Source organism: Aotus nancymaae, unplaced genomic scaffold (assembly GCF_030222135.1).
Source record: "Aotus nancymaae isolate 86718 unplaced genomic scaffold, 86718_ANA_hifiasm-v0.15.2.pri h1tg000017l, whole genome shotgun sequence".
In the NCBI taxonomy this organism is placed as follows: Eukaryota; Metazoa; Chordata; class Mammalia; order Primates; family Aotidae; genus Aotus; species Aotus nancymaae.
In genome coordinates, this window is record NW_026988429.1 from 11,886,599 (window position 1) to 11,908,930 (window position 22,332).

Genomic DNA, 22,332 nt, shown 5'->3' on the forward strand with positions numbered 1-22,332 from the left:
TTGCCTTGTGGGAATTCACTTGGGAAACTGACACCAGTGCTATATTCTTGTTACTGCCATTGTGTAATAAATTGTCCTTTATTTCAGGTCAGGTAGTTACATGCTTTCCATCAGCGTTCATAAAACTGTGACAGACTAACTTGTTAGCTTGCAAGTAGGGTAAGATCTCAGACCCCTCAAGTTTTTGACAAGTAGTAGATGTATAGATGTACATGCACACTCTTCTTTCAACTTCATAGTACCTTTGTATTACAATCAGTTTATGTTACTACTTGACACATATTTCATATTTTTCATGCTTTATGGGATTTCTTTACGTAACATGCAAACAAATCTTCTGTTGATTTTATGTATACCAAATATATTCTCTCAGTTTGTGGCTTGTTCTATTAGTGGACTTTTTTTTTTTTTGAGACAAGTCTTGATCTGTTGCCTAGGCTGGAGGGCAGTGGCATGATCTCGGCTCACTGCAACCTCCACCTTTCAGGTTCAAGCAATTCTTCTGCCTCAGCCCCCCGAGTAGCTGGGATTACAGGTGTGCACCACCATGCCTGGCTAATTTTTGTATTTTTAGTAGAGCCGGGATTTCACCATGTTGGTCAAGCTGACCTCAAACTCCTGATCTTGTGATCCGCCTGCCTTGGCCTTCCAAAGTGCTGAGATTACAGGCGTGAGCCACTGAGCCTGGCCCCTCTTTTTTTTTTTTTTTTTTTTGAGACAGAGTTTTGCTCTTGTTGCCCAAGTTGGAGTGCAGTGGTGCAGTCTTGGCTCACTGTACCTGGTTCAAGCTGATTCTCCTGCCTCAACCTCCTGAGTAGCTAGGATTACAGGTGCCTGCCACCACGCCCAGCTAATTTTTGTATATTTAGTAGAGATGGGGTTTCACCACTTTGGCCAGGTTGGTCTCAAACTCCTGACCTTAGGTGATCCACCCACCTCAGCCTCCCAGAGTGCTGGGATTACAGGCGTGAGCCACTGTGCCCAGCTAGTGGACTTTTTTTCCATGTTGTTGCCATCCAAATAATAAGAGCTCATCTTGATTAGTTTTTCCCATTTCTGTTTCTTTTTTTGTACTGTTAGTTGGCCCTGAGTATAGGTTTCCCTTTTTTTTTTTCTATTTAGCCAAGAGACTGTCAGTCAATAGTTTCCCATTTTCTTCTTTTTTTTCTTTTTCACTGATAACAACTGAGAATTATAAGCTTAGGTTTCCCATTTTCAAAGCCTATGATGATTTTCCTTTCAGCAAAGAATGGCCGAGTGGATTCTGAGGACCGGAGGAGCCGCCACTGCCCATACCTGGACACCATTAATAGGTTGGTAGGACAGAGATGCTGAGGATAGCAAAAGAGCAGTGGAATCTATGCAGAAGGTTTTTTGGACTGTACACTGAACAACACATTCACAAATTTTACTTCATTCATTTATTTATTTCATTGTTTCTGAGACGGAATCTTGCTCTGTCACCCAGGCTGGAGTGCAGTGGCGTGATCTTGGCTCACTGCAACCTCCGCCTTCTGGGTTCAAGCGGTTCTCTGCCTCAGCTTCCCGAATATTTGGGGTTATAAGTGCCCGCCACCATGCTTGGCTAATTTTTTTGTGTTTTTAGTAGAGACAGGGTTTCAACATCTTGGCTAGGCTGGTGTTGAAGTCCTGACCTCCTGATCCACGCACTTCGGCCTCCCAAAGTGTTGGGATTACAGGCGTGAGCCACCACGCCTGGCCAATTTTACTTCTTTTAAACCTGTCCTAGAGAGTTATGTTTCTTGCAGTGCTAATCTTTGTTCTTTGATTTACAGTGTCAGAACACATATTGTTAAAGAGCTTTTTAGCTTATTTTGCATTTGTATGTTGGGATAACAGGATGCATAGTATCCTTAAAGTAGTAGTAGCACATTGAAATATTTATGGAGCACCTAGTGTGTACTGGATACTATTTTGGTGAGACTGGGGTTCAGCAGAAAAAAGCACGAATTTGTTTAAAAAAAGTTATAAGGGCTGTTCATTATGGTAGGCATGAACCACCTGTGGCTTCAGTGCTCCTGCAATTGAAGAACTGAATTTTATATTTTGTTTAATTGAATTACAGTCAGCCTCAGTATTGGGATATGGAACCTGAAGATACAAAGGGCCAATTGTAAGGGGCTTGAACATTGTTTGAAAGCTGAGGTAGTTACTTCATCATCACATTCTTTTTTCTGATTCCCACGTGGCACATAGAATGTTTTTCAACCTATATTGTAGAGGAGTTTTCTACAGTATAATTGTTCTTGTAAGAGCTGGGTGTGGTGGCTCACACCTGTAATCTCAGCCCTTTGGCAGGCAGGAGGATCACTTGAGGCCAGAAGTTTGAGACCAGCCTGGTCAACATAACGAGACCCATCTTTTTTTTTTTTTTTAATGGAGTTTTGCTTGTATTGCCCAGGCTGGAGTGCAATGGTGTGATCTTCGCTCACTGCAACCTCTGCCTCCCAGGTTCAAGTGATTCTCCTGCCTCAGGCTCCTGAGTAGCTGGGATTATAGGCGTCCACCACTGTGCCCAGCTAGTTTTTGTATTTTTTTAGTAGAAACGAGGGTTTCACCATGTTGGCCAGGCTGGTCTCGAACTCATGACCTGAGGTAATCCACCTGCCTCGGCCTCACAAAGTGCTGGGATTACAGGCGTGAGCCACTGCGCCCGGCCCTTATTTATTTATTTTTAAATTTTATTTTCATTATTTTTATTTTTAAAAATTTTTATTTTTTATTTTTTATTTATTTTTTTATAGAGATGGGGTTTCACCATGTTGGCCAGGATGATCTTGATCTCTTGACCTCGTGATCCGCCCACCTCGGTCTCCCAAAGTGCTGGGATTACAGGCGTGAACCACCGCGCCCGGCCTGAGACTCAGCTTTTAAAAAGACTTAAAAAAAAAAAGTTATGGTTGGGTGCTCTGGCTCATGCCTATAATCCCAGAATTTTCGGAGGCTGAGGCGGGCAGATTGCTTGAGCCCTGGAGTTCGAGACCATCCTGGGCAACATGGCAAAACCTCATCGCTACAAAAAATACAAAAACTTAGCCAGGTGTAGTGGTACACTCCTGTAGTCCCAGCTACTTGGGGGGCTGAAGCAGGAGGATTGCTTGAACCTGGGAGGTTGAGGCTGCAGTGTTGAGATTGTGACACTGCACTCCAGCCTGGATGACAAAGTGAGACCCCATCTCAGGAAAAAAAAACGCCACAAGGGCTGTTCATTATGGTAGGCATGAGCCACCTGTGGCTTTAGTGCTCCTGCAGTTGAAGAAGTGAATTTTACATTCTATTTAATTGAATTACAGTCAGCCTCAGTATCAGGATATGGAACCTGAAGATACAAAGGGCCAACTGTAAGGGGCTTGAACATTGTGGATTTTGGTATCTGAAGGGGTCCTAGAACCAGTTTCCTGTGGCTACTGATGGACAGCTGTTTTTGTCTTTGGTTGTTTGCTTTTTTGAGATGGGGTCTTGCTCTGTTGCCCAGGCTGGAGTGTAGTGGCATGATCTTGGCTCACTGCAGCCTCCACCTCCCAAGTTCAAGCAGTTCTCCTACCTCAGCCTCCTGAGTAGCTGAGATTACAGGCAGACCACCACACCCAGCTAATTTTTGTATTTTCAGTAGAGATGGGGTTTTACCATGTTGGCCAGTCTGGTCCCGAACTGCTGACCTTGGGTGATCCACCCTCCTCGGCCTCTCAAAGTGTTGGAATTATAAGCATGAGCCACTGCACCCAGCAGGATAGCTTATTTTAAATTTAATTGTCAATAGCCACTTTGTCTAGTGGCTTCTTTATTAGATAGCACAGCTCTTTGGGATCATTGTCAGTTAATTAAGATTACTATTTTAGGGTAAATCTCTTTGTGGGTTGAATGGAGGTAAGGTTTTTTGTTCCTTTCTGCCCAGTCCTCACTTTGCACTTGAATAAATAGATCTGTTTGTAGGTATTCTAAAATTTTTCAGCCTTTCCATTTGTTTTTATGGACAAAAATACATTTTTATTTTTAAATTTATTATTATTATTATTATTATTTTTTTAAAGAGAGGATCTCACTCTGTAGCCCAGGCTGGAGTGCAGTAGTGGATCAGAGCTCACTGTAGCCACAAACTCTGGGCTAAAGTGATACATTTTTCTTTTGTGAAAGGATTTATTCATCCTTTTTATGTCCTCTCCACCTCCAGAATGCTGTTGGGGTCCTTTTACCTTAGTCTGACTTGTAGCTTTCCCTCTAGAAAAAGTGAATGCAGTGGGAAGTCCTGAACTGGTTACAAACACTAATGAGAAAGATACTTTTGGGTATTATGTGTCTGGTGGAGACACCTTAACACTGCTTTGGAGCATGGCGAGTGGAGGTGAGGAATAAGTGTCCCCCAATAATCGGTGTATATATGGTTGTGAACTGTTTTCTGAAGGATGTTGTGTGGTATCATTGAACATCACAGAGCCAACACTGCTTCATTTGAGTGCCTTCCTACATGTCCATCCTATTGTTTATTTTTTTCTGTTTTGTTTTGTTTCCTTAGAAGTGTGCTGGACTTTGACTTTGAGAAACTGTGTTCTATCTCCCTCTCACATATCAATGCTTACGCCTGTCTGGTGTGTGGCAAGTACTTTCAAGGTAAATGAATGTTAAAAATTATAAACTTGTTAAGCTTTTAGAGCTAGCTGCAGATCTGTTCCAGAGGGACTTTTTTTTTTAAGGAAAGTAAGCTGTTCTCAGGAATTATATCTAATAATTTCTATTTGTTCCCAGGAAATTGAAATATTCTTAGAAAACCAACAAGAGGTTCTCTGACTGGTCAGAACCTGGATAATCTGAAGGGAGAAAGGGCAAGTCATATGAAAGACTGTGATCTCAAAGACTCTGGATTCTTGAATCTCTAATATATGTATTTTTTTGTTTTTAATTTATTTTTAATTATTTTGAGACAGAGTCTCACTCTGTCGCCCAGGCTGGAGTGCAGTGGTGCAGTCTTGCCAGCTAATTTTTTTTTTTATTTACATGGAGTCTTGCTCTGTTACCCAGTCTGCAGTGCAGTGGCGTGATCTTGGCTTACAGCAACCTCCACCTTCTGGGATCAAGTAATTCTCCTGCCTCAGCCTCCCAATTAGCTGGGATTACAGGTATACCACCATGCGTGGCTAATTTTGTATTTTTAGTAGAGACAGGGTTTCACCATGTTGGCCAGGCTGGTCTCCATCTCCCAACTTCAGGTGATCTACCTTGGCCTCCCAAAGTGCTGGGATTACAGGTGTGAGCCCCCGTGCCCAGCCAATTTTTTTTTCTTTTTTTTTTTTTTGAGATGGAGTCTCCCTCTGTCACCCAGGCTGGAGTGCAGTGGCATGATCTCGGCTCACTGCAATCTCTGCCTCCTGGGTTCAATCTATTTTCCTGCCTTAGCTTCCTGAGTAACTGGGATTACAGGCATGTACCACTATGCCCAGCTAATTTTTTTTTTTTTGTACTTTTAGTAGAGATGGGGTTTTATCATGTTGGTCAGGCTGGTCTTAAACTCCTGACCTCGTGATCTGCCTTCCTTGGCCTCCCAAAGTGTTGGGGTTGTAGGTGTGAGCCACTGCACCTGGCCAATTTTTTTTTTTTTCTCAATTTTATTTATTTATATTTTGAGCTGGAGTCTTGCTCTGTCGCCCAGGCTCACTTGCCTCCTGAGTTCAAGTGATTCTCCTGCCTCAGCCTCCCGAGTAGCTGGGACTACAGGCATGCACCACCACATCACCACGCCTGGCTAATTTTTGTATTTTTTAGTAGAAATGGGTTTTACCATATTGGCCAGGCTAGTCTTGAACTCCTGACCTCAAGTGATCCACCCTCCTCAGCCTCCCAAAGTGCTGAGATTATAGGCGTAAGCCACTGCACCAGGCCACAGTTTTTTTTTTTTAAAGATGGGATTTTGCTTTGTTGCCCAGGCTAGTCTCAAAACTCCTGAGCTCAAGCAGTCTGCACTTTGGGGCCTCCCAAAGTGCTGGGATTATAGGTGTGAGCCACTGCACCCCTCCATCTGGCTATTTTATTTTATTTTGTAGCGACAAGTCTTTGTTATGTTACCCAGGCTACACTTTTTTTTTTAATCCTTTGGCTCCACGGACTTTTTTTTTCCCCTTTCTTTTCTGAAAATGTATAATTTCAACTTATTCAGACCAAGCAGATGCCATGTACATAGTGTAGTGGAGGGTTCACACGAGGTAAAAACATCCTGACATGGTGGCTCACACCTGTAATCCTAGTATTTTGGGAGACCAAGGCAGGAGGCTTGCTTAAAGCCAAGAGTTCAAGACCCATCTTGCTAAAATAACAAGACCCTGTCTCAAATAAAAAAGAGATAAAAACTATATTCTTTGCTTTTATAAGGAGCTTATAAGAAGTCAAGGTTGATAATGTAAAACAATCAGCAAGTTCTGTTAGACCTTAAAGATTACTGCTAGACTATGGCAGTGAATAAAAATAAAGGCAATAGGAGTTGAAATATGCAAAAGTCAGTGTTAGCTGGAGTATTTATATTGAGTTCATGGAGGAGTTGAGATGGGACTTGAATTGGCAGGACATAGGAGTTTGAATGGTTAAGGGAGAGAGAGTCTAGAAAGGAGTAGCAACATGAAAAAAGTTACATAGATGCAGCATTGTCCTGAATATGGATAGTTGGAAATTCAGGACTGAGTGATGATGGACTGTCATAGGATATGTATGTATTTGTGTATATATGTATTTATGCACACATATATGCATAGATATTTCTGATTTCATATATATAGGAACTATATATAAAATATATAGGGATAGGTTATATATATTAGGTTGTATACATATTATATGTGAAATAGTGAAATTTGTTTCCTCAGTCAATGTCTTATGCCATCTAGGGAATGAAGTAACTAATGTGCCAGTTTTTCTTGCTCATTTTTTTATAAGAGAAGTTCATGTGGAGGATTCATTTTATGAAAGGCATAATATTTGTTTTTTTGCGGATGCTAACATGTTCTGGTAGAAAATAATGAAAGGAAAAGCAAACCTGATCGGTGCCTTCTAGGATCTGCCCTTCTATTACAGCCTTTCCCCTTTCCCTACAGGCCGTGGTTTGAAGTCTCATGCCTACATTCACAGTGTCCAGTTTAGCCACCATGTTTTCCTCAACCTCCACACCCTCAAATTTTACTGCCTTCCAGACAACTATGAGATCATCGATTCCTCATTGGAGGATATCACGGTGTGTGTCTAAGAGGGTTGGTTTGGGGTCCATTCTTTTATGAGCCATCCCAGGGCTCCCAGGGGACTGCTTCACCTGAGGACAGGGAAGAATCTCAGTCCTTTTGGGCCTTGAGAGACTGCTTTCCCTTTTGGAAGGAACCAGGGAAACTGACTGTCATTTCTGCCTTTAACATTGAGGACTAGGACTGAAGAAACATGGCTGTATTCTGATAGGATTTAAAGTGTTTTTGTGAAATGAATTATTCTTCCACACTTTGAAGTAGGGATATGAATTGGGCCTGGTATAGGACAGTAGTTATCAAGCTGTACACCATCTCCTGGCTGCTTTTATCATATGATGTGGCCAGAGCATCCAGCCACAGGTGTATCATCTGTGGGCTCTAGTTTGTGACCTGTACCAAGAGATACTCATTGTACTGAGCATGGAAAGTCTTCTTGGGCTTTGATTAGTATTGGGCTTCTGATTATTATTTTTCTTTTCAGCACGTGGGGAATACTCATGGTGCCAAATGCTCTGTTTCTGTTTTTGAGACGGGGTCTCACTCTGTTGCCCAGGCTGGAGTGCAGCACCAGCACAGCTCGCTATATCCTTGACCTCATGGGTTCAAGTGATCCTCCCACTTCAGCCTCTCATGTAACTGGGACTCCTGGCATGTACCATCATGCCCAGATAAATTTATTTTTTTGTAGAGATGGGGTCTCATTGTGTTGCCCAGGTTGGCCATGCTCTGTTTATTTTTAAGGAAAGCGTGGTAGTTTTTGAAATACTGCTTTTTCTACTTGTGAAAGTTTTATAAGCCTATTTTTTTTTTTGAGTCTCACACTGTTGCCAGGCTGGAGTGCAGTGGCACCATCTCAGCTCACAGCAAAATCTCTGCCTCTCAGGTTCAAGCGATTCTACTGCCTTAGCAGTAGATTACAGGTGTGTGCCACCACACCTAACTAATTTTTGTATTTTTAGTAGGGGCAGGGTTTCGCCATGCCTGGATGGTCTTGATCTCCTGACCTCATGATCCACCCACCTCGACCTCCCAAAGTGCTGGGATTACTGGCGTGAGCCACTGCCCCTGGCCAAGCCTGTTAATAATTGAGGTGAAAATAGTTATAGACAGGCTGGGTGCAGTGGCACACACTTGTAATCCCAGCACTTTGGGAGGCCGAGGCAGGTGGATCACTTGAGGTCAGGAGTTTGAGACCAGCCTGTCCAACATGATGAGACCTTGTTTCTATTAAAAATACAAAATTACCCAGGCATGGTGGCACACGCTTATAATCCCAGCCACTTGGGAGGCTCAGGCAGGAGAATTGCTTGAACCTGGAAGGTGGCTGTTGCAGTGAACCGAGGTCGTGCCATGGTACTCCAGTCTGGGCAACAGGAGCAAAACTCGGTCTCAAAAAAAAAAGTTATGGATAGTATTTATAGAGGGAGAAACTGGAATAAATTCAGTGTTTCAAAGTGAGTTTGGGATGACCTCTGTCCAGTCTGTGACGTAATGACTGTGGTGACTGAAGCTGGGAAGCATCTGATCCTGCTCTTTCAGTCCCAGGAAGTCATGGAGATCCTAAGTCTCACCCAAAGTGGAGGAAACTCTCCTGCTCTGACACTAAGTACATGTGCTGCCTCTAGGAGGTTCTGAGACTTAGGCTGCCTTTAGAAACTTGAGTACTGGGATTCAGTGATTTTGCGTTAAACACAGAGATCCCCTTGTAGATTAGTCATGGGAGAGGATCTACCCCATGTTACTTCAATCTTTACATCTATTGGTTGGGACTCTTTGGGTGTGTCATGAGATGTTCATGGCCAAAGTGGTTTTTGTTTTTGCAGAAATTGCTGCTCCAGACATTTCTTGTGAACTCAGCTCTTAAACAACTTAGAATTTTCTTTTGTTTTACAGTATGTATTGAAGCCCACTTTCACAAAGCAGCAAATTGCAAACTTGGACAAGCAAGCCAAATTGTCCCGGGCATATGATGGTACCACTTACCTGCCGGGTATCGTGGGACTGAATAACATAAAGGCCAATGACTATGCCAACGCTGTCCTTCAGGTAGGATCAAGACAGGAACACTGAGGAAGGGAAGGACACCCGGAAGTCTGGGCATAGTGGTTCACGCCTGTAATCCCAACACTTTGGGAGGCTGAGGTGGGCAGATCACGAGGTCAGGAGTTTAAGACCATCCTGGCCAGCATGGTGAAACCCCATCTCTACTAAAAATACAAAAATTAGCTGGGTATGGTGGTGTGCGCCTGTAATCCCAGCTACTGGGGAGGCTGAGGCAGGAGAATGGCTTGAACCCAGGAGGCGAAGGTTGCAGTAAGCCGAGATTGTGTCACTGCATTCCAATCCAGACTGGGTGACAGAGCAAGACTGTCTCAAAAAAAAAAAAGAAAAAGAAAAAAAGAAAAAAAAATTTCTACAGTGTGCACCTATTAATTATATAATTTTCTTAAAAATAACTTAATTGAAAATAGGACAGCTTTGGCTTTCTGCCTCTCCGATTTCAGGGTTATGAGCACATGGTAAAAAAAGTCATTGGCTAGCCAGCACAGCAAACATCCACACCATTAAAAAAAAAAACAACAAAATGCATCTGGCATGTTTCTTACTTGATACTGCAAGGCCACACAGATTCAGTCCCTCATTCCCTGGAAGTTCCAGAGGCCATGAGCCCAGAGGCTAGAAAAAAACCTCACCATTTCACAGCAGCCTAGTGAGCAGACAAAGGAATGCTCTGCTCGTTGGAGAACAATTTGAGTATAGTCCTTAGCAAGACTCAGTGTCTGAGGATCATTTGACTATACTCTACAAGAAGGCAGTAATTTCTTGGCCAGTACACATACTATTTCCTGTCCCTCTCTTTCTTTTTGAAATGGAATCTCACTCTGTCCCCAGGCTGGAGTACAGTGGCGCGATCTCAGGTCACTATAATCTCCGCCTCCCAGATGCAAGTGATTCTCTTATTTCAGCCTCCCAAGTAGCTGGGATTACAAGATTACACCACCATACCTGGCTAATTTTTGTATTTTTAGTAGATTTTGTATTTTTAGTAAATTTTGTATTTTTAGTAGAGACATGGTTTCGCCATGTTGGCCAGGCTGACTCAAACTCTTGACCTCAGGCAATCTGCCCTCTTTGACCGCCCAAAATGTTGGGATTACAGGCGTGAGTCACTGCGCCTGGTCCCCTCCTCCCAGTTTTATAGCTCAGACTAATGAGCCTGTGTTTCTTCCTGAAACTAATATGGCTGGTTTTTATCTTTCTGCTTAATGAGGTCAAATTGTTTTTATTGTCCTAAACCTTTTGACCATTTTATTTTTTATTTATTTTATTATTATTATTTTTTAATTTATTTATTTTACTTTAGGTGCGTACTATATCTGGCATTTCTCCCCATGTTATCCCTCTCCACCCTCCCCTCCCTCCCCATCCCCCACTGTTTCTCCCCTACCCCAGCTCAACTGCCTCCAGTGTGTTATGCTCCTCTCCCTGAGTCCTTGTGTTCTCATTGTTCAACACCCACCTATGAGTGAGAACATATGGTGTTTGGCTTTCTGTTCTTGTGTCAGTTTGCTGAGAATAATGGTTTCCAGATTCATCCAAGTCCCCACAAAGGACACGAACTCATCGATTTTTATAGCTCCGTAGTATTCCATGGTGTATATGTACCACATTTTCTTTGTCCAGTTTATCATTGACAGGCATTTGGGTTGGTTCTAGGTCTTTGCTGTTGTACACAGGGCTGCATTGAACATACATGTGCATGTGTCTTTATAGTAGAACAATTTATAGTTCTTTGGGTATATACCCAGTAATGGGATTGCTGGGTTAAATGGAATTTCTATTTCTAGATCCTTGAGAAATTGCCACACTGTCTTCCACAATGGTTGAACTAATTTACACTCCCACCAACTGTGTAAGAGTGTTCCTATTTCTCCACATCCTCTGCAGCATCTGTTGTCTCCAGATTTTTATTTTTTTATTTTTTTAAGACAGGGTTTCACCATGTTGGTCAGGCTGGTCTTGAACTCCTGACCTCAGGTGATCCACCCGCCTTGGCCTCCAAAGTGCTTGGATTATAGGCGTGAGCCACCAGCCGTCTCCAGATTTTTTAATGATCATCATTCTAACTGGCATGAGATGATATCTCAGTGTGGTTTTGATTTGCATTTCTCTAATGACCAGTGATGATGAGCATTTTTTCATGTTTGTTGGCCTCATATATGTCTTCTTTTGAAAAATGTCTGTTCATATCCTTTGCCCGCTTTTGAATGGGGTTTTTTTTTCTTGTATATCTGTTTTAGTTCCTTGTAGATTCTGGATATTAGCCCTTTGTCAGATGGGTAGATCGCAAAAATTTTTTCCCATTCTGTTGGTTGCCGATTCGCTCTAATGATGCCTTCTTTTGCCATACAGAAGCTCTGGAGTTTAATTAGATCCCATTTGTCTATCTTGGCTTTTATTGCCATTGCTTTTGGTGTTTTAGTCATGAAGTCCTTGCCTATGCCTATGTCCTGGATGGTTTTGCCTACAGACCATTTTCTTTTCTTTTTTTTTTTTTGAGACTGAGTTTTACTCTTGTCACCCAGTCTAGAGTGCAGTGGATCTTGGCTCTCTGCAGCCTCTGCCTCCCAGGTTCAAGCGATTCTCCTGCCTCAGCCTCCCAAGTAGCTAGGATTAGAGGTGCGTGCCACCACGCCTGGCTAATTTTTGTATTTTTAGCAGAAACTGGGTTTTACATGTTGGCCAGGCTGGTCTTGAACTCCTGACCTCAAGTCATTCTTCTACCTCAGCCTCCCAAAGTGCTGGGATTACAGGCTTGAGCCACCTTGCCTGGCTGACTGTTTTCCATCATAACAGACTATATTTACTTTAAAAAAAAATTTTGGCGGGGCCTGGTGGCTCAGTCATGAGAATTGCTTCAGTCTGGGAGGCGGAGGTTGCAGTGAGTCAAGATCTTGCCACTGCACTCCAGCCTGGGGGATAGAGCAAGACTTTGTCTCCAAAAAAAAAAAAAAAAAAAAAACTTTCAATAGGTTTTTGGGGAACAGGTGGTGTTTGGTTACCTGAATAAGTTCTTTAGTGGTGATTTCTGAGATTTTGGTCGCCCATCACCCGAGCAGTGTACACTGTACCCAGTGTGTAGTCTTTTATCCCTCACCCCCCCCACCATTTCCCCCAAGTCCCCAAAGTCCATTGTATTATTCTTATACCTTTGCGTCCTCACAGCTCCCTATATTTACTTTTATGTACAATTATATGGTTTTATGATGGGAAAACATCAAATTTTAAGATAATTTTCATATTAGTTTGGAGTTGAGAGATGGGAGAACTATGTTTCCTAGATAGTTATCTTTGCTTCAGCCAAAATGGATGATGAAGAAAAGAGTATTTGGATTTTACCCTTCTACCTTATGAATTTAAGTATTGTCACAGCATAATTAGAGTAACGAAAGGAAATTGTTAAATAAATTGATAGAGATTTGAATACCTGTGGTTTTTGTTTTGTTTTAACCTTATTATTATCCACATCAGCAAAGTGTCTGCAGAACTGTAGTTCTTATCAAACTCAATTTTTTTTTCTTGTTTCCATTATCAAATCAGTGGTATTTCAGAAACTTAATGTTAAGGATAGTTCTGTAATGTGAGCCTGGGTAGGATTCTCCAAGGGTCCATTTACTTTTGGCTCTTTAAGGCCATCACAGGTAGATCACAGGATTCTATTAGGAGAACTTTAGTTGGAAGAGCTTGGCTCAAGGGGTCCTACAAAGGGGCTTTGGGTTAATTGGAGTGTTTGATTTTCAGGCTCTATCTAATGTTCCTCCTCTCCGGAACTACTTTCTGGAAGAAGACAACTATAAGAACATCAAGCGTCCTCCAGGGGATATTATGTTCTTGTTGGTCCAGCGTTTTGGAGAGCTGATGAGAAAGCTCTGGAACCCTCGAAATTTCAAGGCACATGTGTCTCCCCATGAGATGCTTCAGGCAGTTGTACTTTGCAGTAAGAAGACTTTTCAGATCACTAAACAAGGTAAGGAGCAAGTCATTCATGTTTCCCTTGACTTCAGGACCACAAAACCAGTTTGATGAGCAAATTTATTTCCACATGGCAGTGAATTTTTTTTTTTTTTTTTTTTTGAGACAGAGTCTAACTCTGTCACCCAGGCTGGAGTGCAATGGTGTGGTCTCACCTCACTGCAACCTCTGCCTCCCTGGTTCAAGCGATTCTCCTGCCTCAGCCTCCCCAGTAGCTGGGACTACAGGTGCGTGCCACCACACCTGGCTAATTTTTATTTTTAGTAGAGACGGGGTTTTACTTTGTTGGCCAGGCTGGTCTCAAACTCCTGACCTTGTGATCTGCCTACCTCAGCCTCCCAAAGTGCTGGGATTACAGGTGTGAGCCACCACGCCCTGCCTTTTTATTTTTTTAAGAGGTAGAGTCTTGCTCTTTTGACCAGGCTGGAATGCAGTGGTGGGATTATAGCTCACTGCAGGCTTGGACTTCTGGACTCAAGGGATCCTCTTGCCTCAGCTTCAAGTAGCTGGGATTACAGGCATAAGCCACTGTGCCCAGCTGCAGTGAATCTTGAGAGTAGCCAGGAGTGTACAGTGGATAGTATGGTGAGGTTCCTCATTCTTCTCTGATCAGTCTGCCCTGCTAAGAGTCCCAGGAGATTCCAGCTGAATACAAAGTCTGTCTTACTTGGTAAATTAAATAATATGACTTAGGGGAATACCAGGAGGCTGGGAAAGACACTAGCTTTTATTAAACACCTATCACTTACCCTTATTTTTTCATGTCCTACATTTGAGTGTTATAATGATTTTTTTTTTTTTTTTTTGAGATAGAGTCTCACTTTGTTGCCTGGGCTGGAGTGCAGTGGTGTGATCTCTGCTCACTGCAACCTCTGCCTCCTGGGTTCAAAGGATTCTCCTGCCTCAGCCTCCCAAGTAGCTGGGATTACAGGTGCCCACCAGCATGCCCAGCTAATTTTTGTATTTTTAGTAGAGAGAGGGGTTTCACCATGTTGACCAGGCTGGTCTTGAACTCCTGACCTCAAGTGATCCACCTGCTTTGGCCTCCCAAAGTTCTGGAATTACAGGTGTGAGCCACTGTGCCTGACCTCTAATGAACTATTTTGACTATTTTATCTCTCCAAACCCAATTTGTTATTATCTTATGAGTAAAGTGGACACTGTAACTTTGTACTTGAATCTCATGTGGTATCCTCTAGTATCCATATTAGTTTATTCAACATTCACTCATGGTGCTAGGTTTTAGAGCAGCAGGGATAAGAAACATGATTTTTCTCTTTGAAGAACTTCCAGTCTAGTGGGGAAATCGTTACGTAGAAAGGTTGAGCGTGCTGGCATAAGCCTGTGGTCTGAGCTACTTGAGAGCTGAGGCAGCAGTATTGTCTGAACCCAGGAGTTCAAGGCCACAGTAAACTATTATCATACCAGTGCACTCCAGCTGGGCAACGGAGCAAAACCCTGTCTTTAGAAATGAATAAGCAAATTTCAACTATCTTTTTTTTTTTTTACAAAAGGTAATTACAGGGTGTTATGTGCTGTGCTGTGGGAGGGAGCATGGAACAAGAACCCCCTCAACTGAACATATAGGAGGTAGATGAGAGGTCAGGGTGGAGGAGGAGACCCCTGAGTTTTAGGCAGAGTTAGAGGCAGATTAGGGTGGGGGCTGGGCATTCTAGGTAGAGAGGACATGGTGGGCAGAAGTGAAAAGTGCCTGGCACAGACTGACTGCAAGTAACTGGACCCATGGGCTCCAGGGATCAGTGGAGAGTTGAGGTGTAGATCCTGAGGGAGGGACCTGATGGCCTGGTTTATAAGCCACCATAAGGAGCTTGGATTATATCCTGATAATAGCTGTTGTCATTGAAGGCTTCTTAATATTATTATTATTTTTTGCAATGGGATATCACTCTGTTGCCCAGGCTGGAGTACAGTGGTGTGATCTTGGCTCACTGCAACCTCCGCCTCCTAGATTCAAGCAGTTCTCCTGCCTCAGCCTCTGAGCAGCTGGGACTATAGGCACCTGCCACCACACCTGGCTAGTTTTTTTGTATTTTTAGTAGAGACAGGATTTCACCATGTTGGCCAGGTTGGTCTCGAACTCCTGACCTCAGGTGATCTGCCCACCTTGACCTCCCAAAGTGCTGGGATTACAGGTGTGAACCGCTGTGCCTGGCCTCACTGAAGGCTTTTAACAAAGGTGTGACATCAGAGTTGTTTTTAAAACATTATTCTGGCTGGGCATGGTGGCTCAAACCTATAATCCCAGCACTTCGGGAGGTCGAGGTGGGTGGATTGCTTGAGCCCAGGAGTTAGAGACCATCCTGGGCAACATAGTGAGACCCTGTATCTACAAATAATTTTTAAAAATTAGCCAAGCATGATGTCATGTACCTGTTGTTACAGCTACTTGGGAGGCTGAGGTTGGAGGATCGCTTGAGCCTGGGAGGTAGAAGCTGCAGTGAATCATGTTGGCACCACTGCACTCCAGCCTGGGCAACAGAGCGAGACCTCCGTCTGTAAAATAAAAACAAAAACATTATTCTGGCTGAGGATTGACTTAGAGGGGATGTTGAGTAGTGGCTTTTAAGAGTCTCTGTTACTTAAGGAGAAATAGGGGGAATCAAGGTGGTAAGGAATGGGGCCCATGGAGCACTTGTTTTAGGGTTAGTAGGAAATAAGATATGCTTTGGGTTGGATAATATATATTGATCAGAAGCCCATGATTTAGTCTCAGCCGAGCAGAAGTTATAAGCCATTCAGACTTGGTAATTGATGGTGTTTAGTAGTTTACAACATGGCCAATAAAATATTAATCAGGTGCCAGGCATGCTGGCTCATGCCTGTAATCCTAGCACTTTGGGAGGCCAGAGTGGGAAGATTGCTTGAGCCCAAGAGTTCAACACCAGCCTGAGCAACATAGTGAGACAGACCTCCTCTCTACAAAAAATTTAAAAGTTAGCTGGGCATGATGGTACACACCTGTAGTCCCAGCTACTTGGGAAACTGAGGTGGAAGGATTATTTGAGCCTGGGAACCAGAGCTTGCAGTGAGCTGAGGTTGTGCCACTGCACTCCAGCCTGGGTGACAGAATGAGACCCTTTATCGGGAAAAAAAAAAATCTTCATCTGGGTACCAAACCCTTCTAAACAGGTGACACTCTGATTGTATGCTTTGTAGGACCATCTGATTCCAAGAACTAGGTGTCTAGGTTATCTTCTGTTTATAGGGACATTTCTGTTTCTGGACCAACACCCGAGCTCCCAGGGTTTTATATGAAGGCTGTAACAAAGGAAGACATTTTTGTTGAGAATGAATTTTTTGTGGACCATGAGTGGATGGATCAGTGTCAGCATTCACTGTGTTCCACAGGTGACTTGTGGCCTGAAGGTGGATAGTGGGGCCTGTCAGCTTTTGACAGCTCGGAAAGTTATGGCATGACTGGGTTGTAGAGTTGCAGAAAAATCAAGGTACCCTGAGAATGAATGTGTCTAGTTTCTCCTATCATAGCCGCTGTTGGCTACGATAGTTACGATGACACATAAACGTAATTTCCTCCGTCTCTAAGACCTAGTAGATTATTAGTTGTCTAGTGTTGAGATGTGTGAAGTGTTTCTTGCTGTTGTAGTTTGTTGCCACATAAAAGCATTCTATATACAGGGAATAAAAAGAAAATCATTCTGTGGGGTTATTAGAGGCTTCTGGGTTTAGGGAAATGAAATTGAGGAAGATATACTATAATCTTTGAGATTTTAATTGGGTGAGCAAAGAGGAACTATAAATAGAAGCAAATCTTAGTTGATGAGAAAGTAGCCATTATCTGGCCAAGCGCAGTGGCTCACGCCTGTAATCCCAGCACTTTGGAAGGCTGAGGTGGGAGGATCATTTGAGGTCAAGAGTTCAAGACCATCTTGGCCAATATGATGAAACCCCATTTCTAATAAAAATACAAAAATTAGGCCTGGGGCCCCGAGTGGGCGGCTGGGTGGTGTTGGTGCCTCGCTCCCGCTAGGGCCCCGGCCAAAAAGGAAAAAAAAAAAATACAAAAATTAGCTGAGCATGGTGGCAGGCACCTGTAATTCCAGCTACTTGGGAGGCTGACATAGGAGGATCGCTTGAATCCAGGAGGTGGAGGTCATAGTGAGCCGAGATAGTGCCACTGCACTCCAGCCTGGGTGACAGAGGGAGACTCTGTCTTAAAAAAAAAAAAAAAAAAGGGCCGGGCGCGTTGGCTCACGCCTGTAATCCCAGCACTTTGGGAGGCCAAGGCGGATGGATCACGAGGTCAAGAGATCGAGACCATCCTGGTCAACATGGTGAAACCCCGTCTCTACCTAAAAATACAAAAAATTAGCTGGGCATGGTGGCGCGTGCCTGTAATCCCAGCTACTCAGGAGGCTGAGGCAGGAGAATTGCCTGAACCCAGGAGGCGGAGGTTGCAGTGAGCTGAGATCGCGCCATTGCACTCCAGCCTGGGTAACAAGAGCGAAACTCCGTCTCAAAAAAAAAAAGGTAGCCGTTATCCCAGAAATGTCTGAGTGGCAGGCTCTGTAGACAGCATTTTCATGGAATATTGTCAGTCTGCTTGTTCCCAAAACCGTTTGTTCTGTATGCCTCTTCAGTCCTGGTGCTAGACACTTTCCTGCAAGACAAGAATCTTTGTGAGCTAGAGAAGGGAAGAAGGAAGTCTGAGCTTACTCTGGAGAAAAGTGAATGTTAAAAGGTCATTATGCATTTGTTTTGGTCATCACTGGGCGATGAGAAACAGTCCTGGTATGAATCAGAGAGCCTAGGGAGTTAATATTGGAAGAGTTAGAGCTTGACCTTGAGGAGTGCCAGCATTTAATGGTCAGACAGAGGAGGATGCACAGGAGTTGGGATGGGATGGGATGGTCAGAGAGGAATGAGGAGAGCCAGGAATGCCAGCCAAATTATTCTAATGCCACTTACCTTCAACGTTTTCCACCCTTCCTTTTTTTCCAGGGGATGGAGTTGACTTTCTGTCTTGGTTTTTGAATGCTCTGCACTCAGCTCTGGGAGGCACAAAGAAGAAAAAGAAGAGTAAGTCATTTACTTATAAAAAGGAGCTGTTTTTTTCCCTTTTAAAAAACTTTGCGGCTGGGCTGGGCACGGTGTTTCATGCCTATAATCCCAGCACTTTGGGAGGCCGAGGTGGGTGGATCAGTTGAGGTCAGGAGTTTGAGACCAGCCTGGGCAATGTGGCGAAACCCCATCTCTACTAAAAATGCAAAAGTTAGCCAGGTGTGATGGCACATGCCTGTAATCACAGCTACTCGGGAGGCTGAGGCAGGAGAATCACTTGAACCTGGGAGGCAGAGATTGCAGTAAGCCGAGATTGTGCCACTACATTCTAGCCTGGGTGATGAGTGAGACTCTATTTCAATAAAAACCAAAAACCAAAAAAGCTTTGCAACTTCTCATTCTTCTGTTAACTTTTTCTAGGGGAGGGTAGTATCTATTTTATACATTAGCTGAATTTTCTTTTTCAATAGGCCCCTCTTCATAGTTTTTGCTAGAATATGGTTATAGTCCCAATGGTATTTTATTTTATATATATTTTATTATTTTTTAAAAATTATTTATTTTTCTTTTAAGACGAGGCTTCACCATGTTGGCCAGGCTGGTCTTGAACTCCTGACCTCAGGTGATCTGCCCACCTCAGCTTCCCAAAGTGCTACCACTGCGCCCAGCCTTATTTTATATATTTTTGAGATGGAGTCTCGCTTTGTCACCCAGGCTGGAGTGCAGTGGCGCAATCTCAAATCACTGCAGCCTGCATCTCCCAGGTTCAAGCAATTTCCCTCCTTCAGCCTTCCAAGTAGCTGGGATTACAGGTGCCCACCACCATGCCCAGCTAATGTTTGTATTTTTAGTAGGGACAAAGTTTCACCATGTTGGTCAGGCTGGTCTCCAACTTCTGACCTCAGGTGATCCCCCCATCTCGGCTTCCCAGAGTACTGGAATTACAGGTGTGAGCCACCACACCTGGCCCCTGATGGTGTCTTGATGTGGGAATGTGGTCTGTTGCTATTCTCATTTGATGGCCCTGCCCTCTCTATCAGGTGTCTTCAGCCTGTGCTAACCCTATGAGTTCTCTAACTTGCATCCTGGCAGGATTCTAGAACCTGGTTATGCTTTCTTTCTTGTTGCTTTGATCCTGTTCTGGCCCATCTGTTAGTCTATCATTGTCCTTTTGTGTTCATTACAGGTTGGACATTGTCTCCCTTTGAAAGTAGCATATGGTTATGGGAAGTTCCTTGGCTGTACCTTGTTTGGCTTGTGAATTTTTTTTTGTTATTTATGTATCACCAGGCTCTGTAAATCACTCATTCATTTTGAACACATTTACTTTTTCTTTTATGGACCAGGCCCTGTGATGGAGGATCAAAAGTTGTCTTAAGGGAGCAGGTGTGGTAGCTCACACCTGTAATCCCAGTACTTTGGGAGGCTGAGGTGGGTGGATCACCTGAGGTCGGGAGTTCGAGACCAGCCTGACCAACATGGAGAAACCCGGTCTCTACTAAAAATAAAAAATTAGCTGGGCATGGTGGCGCATGCCTTGTAATCTCAGCTACTTGGGAGGCTGAGGCAGGAGAAGCGCTTGAACCTGGGAGGTGGAGGTTGTGGTGAGCCAAGATTGCGCCATTGCACTCCAGCCTGGGCAACAAGAGCAAAAATCTGTCTCAAAAAAAAAAAAAAATTGAAGAGAAATAAAGTAATGGTTTATACAAATAATAATAAAGGTACCATGGTGGTATATGGCACAAAGGGAAACTTCTGTGTTCAGTGAGAGCTCTGGGTCTTTTGCTGGAAGAGGCTAGTTTATTTCAGAGATTTAGAAGCTGGAAATATATTTTGGACATGTTTTCCAACCTCACGGAATTTGTCTTTTGCTTTCTGTTTGTGCAGCTATTGTGACTGATGTTTTCCAGGGGTCCATGAGGATCTTCACTAAAAAGCTTCCCCATCCTGATCTGGTGAGTTAGTTGAGCCTGGGTCTTGGACTGATTCATATTGCTTGAGGGGCCTTAGGGAAGATGAAGAGATGCTTAGAGAACTGACACACCTGCTTGTCCCATGAAGAGGCTCAACAAAGCACCTGCCTAGTGGCAGCTCTGACTCGTCCATGTCATGCTAGTGCACTTTTCAGTTTGGGAGTTAGTGGTGGGATGTACTCTGCTGGTTTAAGTGATCTGGCCACTAGGTAGTGCTGATTTGTTTTTTCAGAGAGCTCAGATAAGCTTTCTTTATTTTTCTGAGACAGAGGCTCCATCTGTTGCCCAGGCTAGAGTGCAATGGTGTGATCTCAGCTCACTGCAACTTTTACCTTGCAAGTTCAAGCAATTCTCCTGCCTCGGCCTCCTAAGTAGCTATGATTACAGGCACTTGCCACCACATCCGGCTAATTTTGTATTTTTAGTAGTGACAGGGCTTCACCATGTTGGTACGGGCTTCACCATGTTGGTCCGGGCTGGTCTCGAACTCCTGACCTCAAGTGATCTATTCTCTTCAGCCTCCCAAAGTGTTGGGATTATAGGCATGAGCCATTGTGCCTGGCCCTCAGCTAAGCTTCCTTGATGGTCTTAGAGCTTTTCTTTTTTGAGATGAAGTTTCACTCTTGTTGCCTAGTCTGGAGTGAGATGGCACGATCTTGGCTCACCGCAACCTCCACCTCCCAGTTTCAAGCAATTCTCCTGCCTCAGCCTCCTGAGTAGCTGGAATTAACAGGCCTGCGCCACCATGCCTGGCTAATTTTTGTATTTTTAGTAGAGACGGGGTTTCACCTTGTTGGTCAGGCTGGTCTCGAACTCCTGAGCTCAGGTGATCCATCTGCCATTGGCCTCCCAAAGTGCTGGGATTACAGGTGTGAGCCACTGTGCCTGGCCCACTTTCTTTTGTCTTTTTTTTAATGGATTTTTTTTTTTCTTTTTTGAGATAAGCTCTCACTCTGTCACTCAGGCTGAGTGTAGTCGCGTGATCACGGTTCACTGCAGCCTCAACCTCCCCAGCTCAAGTGATCCACTCACCTCAGCCTCCCCAGAAGCTGGGACTATAGATGCACACCACCACACATGGCTAATTTTTTTAAATTTTATTTTAATTAATTTGTTTATTTTGAGATGGAGTTTCGCTCTTGTTGCCCAGGCTGGAGTGCAGTGGCGCGATATTGGCTCACTGCAACCTCTGCCTCCAGAGTTCAAGCTATTCTCCTGCCTCAGCCTCCTGAGTAGCTGGGATTACAGGCATGTGCCACCATGCCTGGCTAATTTTGTATTTTTAGTAGAGATGGGATTTCTCCATGTTGGTCAGGGTGGTCTCGAACTCCCGACCTGTGGTGTCCACCCACCTTGGTCTCCCAAAGTGCTGAGATTACAGGCGTCAGTTATCGCACTCGGCCAATTTTTTATTTTTTGTAGAGAGGAATCTTACTATGTGCCCATGCTGCTCTTGAAGTCCTGGACTCAAGCATTCTTCTCACCTTGGCCTCCCAAAGTGCTGAGATTATAGGCGTGAGCCACCACACTTGGCCTCAGAGCTTTTTAGATAGTCTGTTATACGTGCAAAATCTCTTTAAAGAAGGAAACCTGTTCTTAAGTTCATCTAACCACGTGTTGCATGCCAAACTGCCCAATCTCCCAGGCACCTCTCTTTGTTCCTTCGGATGAAGGAAATTTCAGCGTAGCAAAACATCGGTTTGGTATTGGTTGCTATACCACTTACACTCCTTTCCTCTCTTCTTCTCACTCATTTCTAGCCGGCAGAAGAAAAAGAGCAGTTGCTTCACAATGATGAGTACCAGGAGACAATGGTGGAGTCCACTTTCATGTACCTGACGCTGGACCTTCCTACTGCCCCCCTCTACAAGGACGAGAAGGAGCAGCTCATCATTCCCCAAGTGCCGCTCTTCAACATCCTGGCCAAGTTCAATGGTGTCACTGAGAAGGTAGCCCATTAGCAGCGCTGCCTGCCAATACTTATCCTTGCTCTCTTGACTTTTTCATTTTCTTTCTTTTCTTTCTTTTTTTTTTTTTTGAGACTGAAT

At 43.8% G+C, this 22,332-nt stretch overlaps 1 protein-coding gene across 2 annotated transcripts in view; it reads left to right on the top strand.

Annotated features, from left to right (window-relative positions):
* Positions 1 to 22,332, top strand: part of USP39 (ubiquitin specific peptidase 39) — a 35,678-nt gene that overhangs the window by 2,115 nt on the left and 11,231 nt on the right. Inside the window, exons 2-9 of one of the 2 annotated variants that reach the window (XM_012472938.2) lie at positions 1,244 to 1,313; positions 4,535 to 4,629; positions 7,098 to 7,234; positions 9,132 to 9,284; positions 13,041 to 13,266; positions 18,252 to 18,329; positions 20,199 to 20,266; positions 22,045 to 22,233. In XM_012472938.2, coding sequence (XP_012328361.2) covers positions 1,244 to 1,313; positions 4,535 to 4,629; positions 7,098 to 7,234; positions 9,132 to 9,284; positions 13,041 to 13,266; positions 18,252 to 18,329; positions 20,199 to 20,266; positions 22,045 to 22,233 — 1,016 coding nt within the window. The remainder of the gene's footprint in view (positions 1 to 1,243; positions 1,314 to 4,534; positions 4,630 to 7,097; positions 7,235 to 9,131; positions 9,285 to 13,040; positions 13,267 to 18,251; positions 18,330 to 20,198; positions 20,267 to 22,044; positions 22,234 to 22,332) is intronic. The other variant, XM_012472939.2, reaches the window with a different exon arrangement.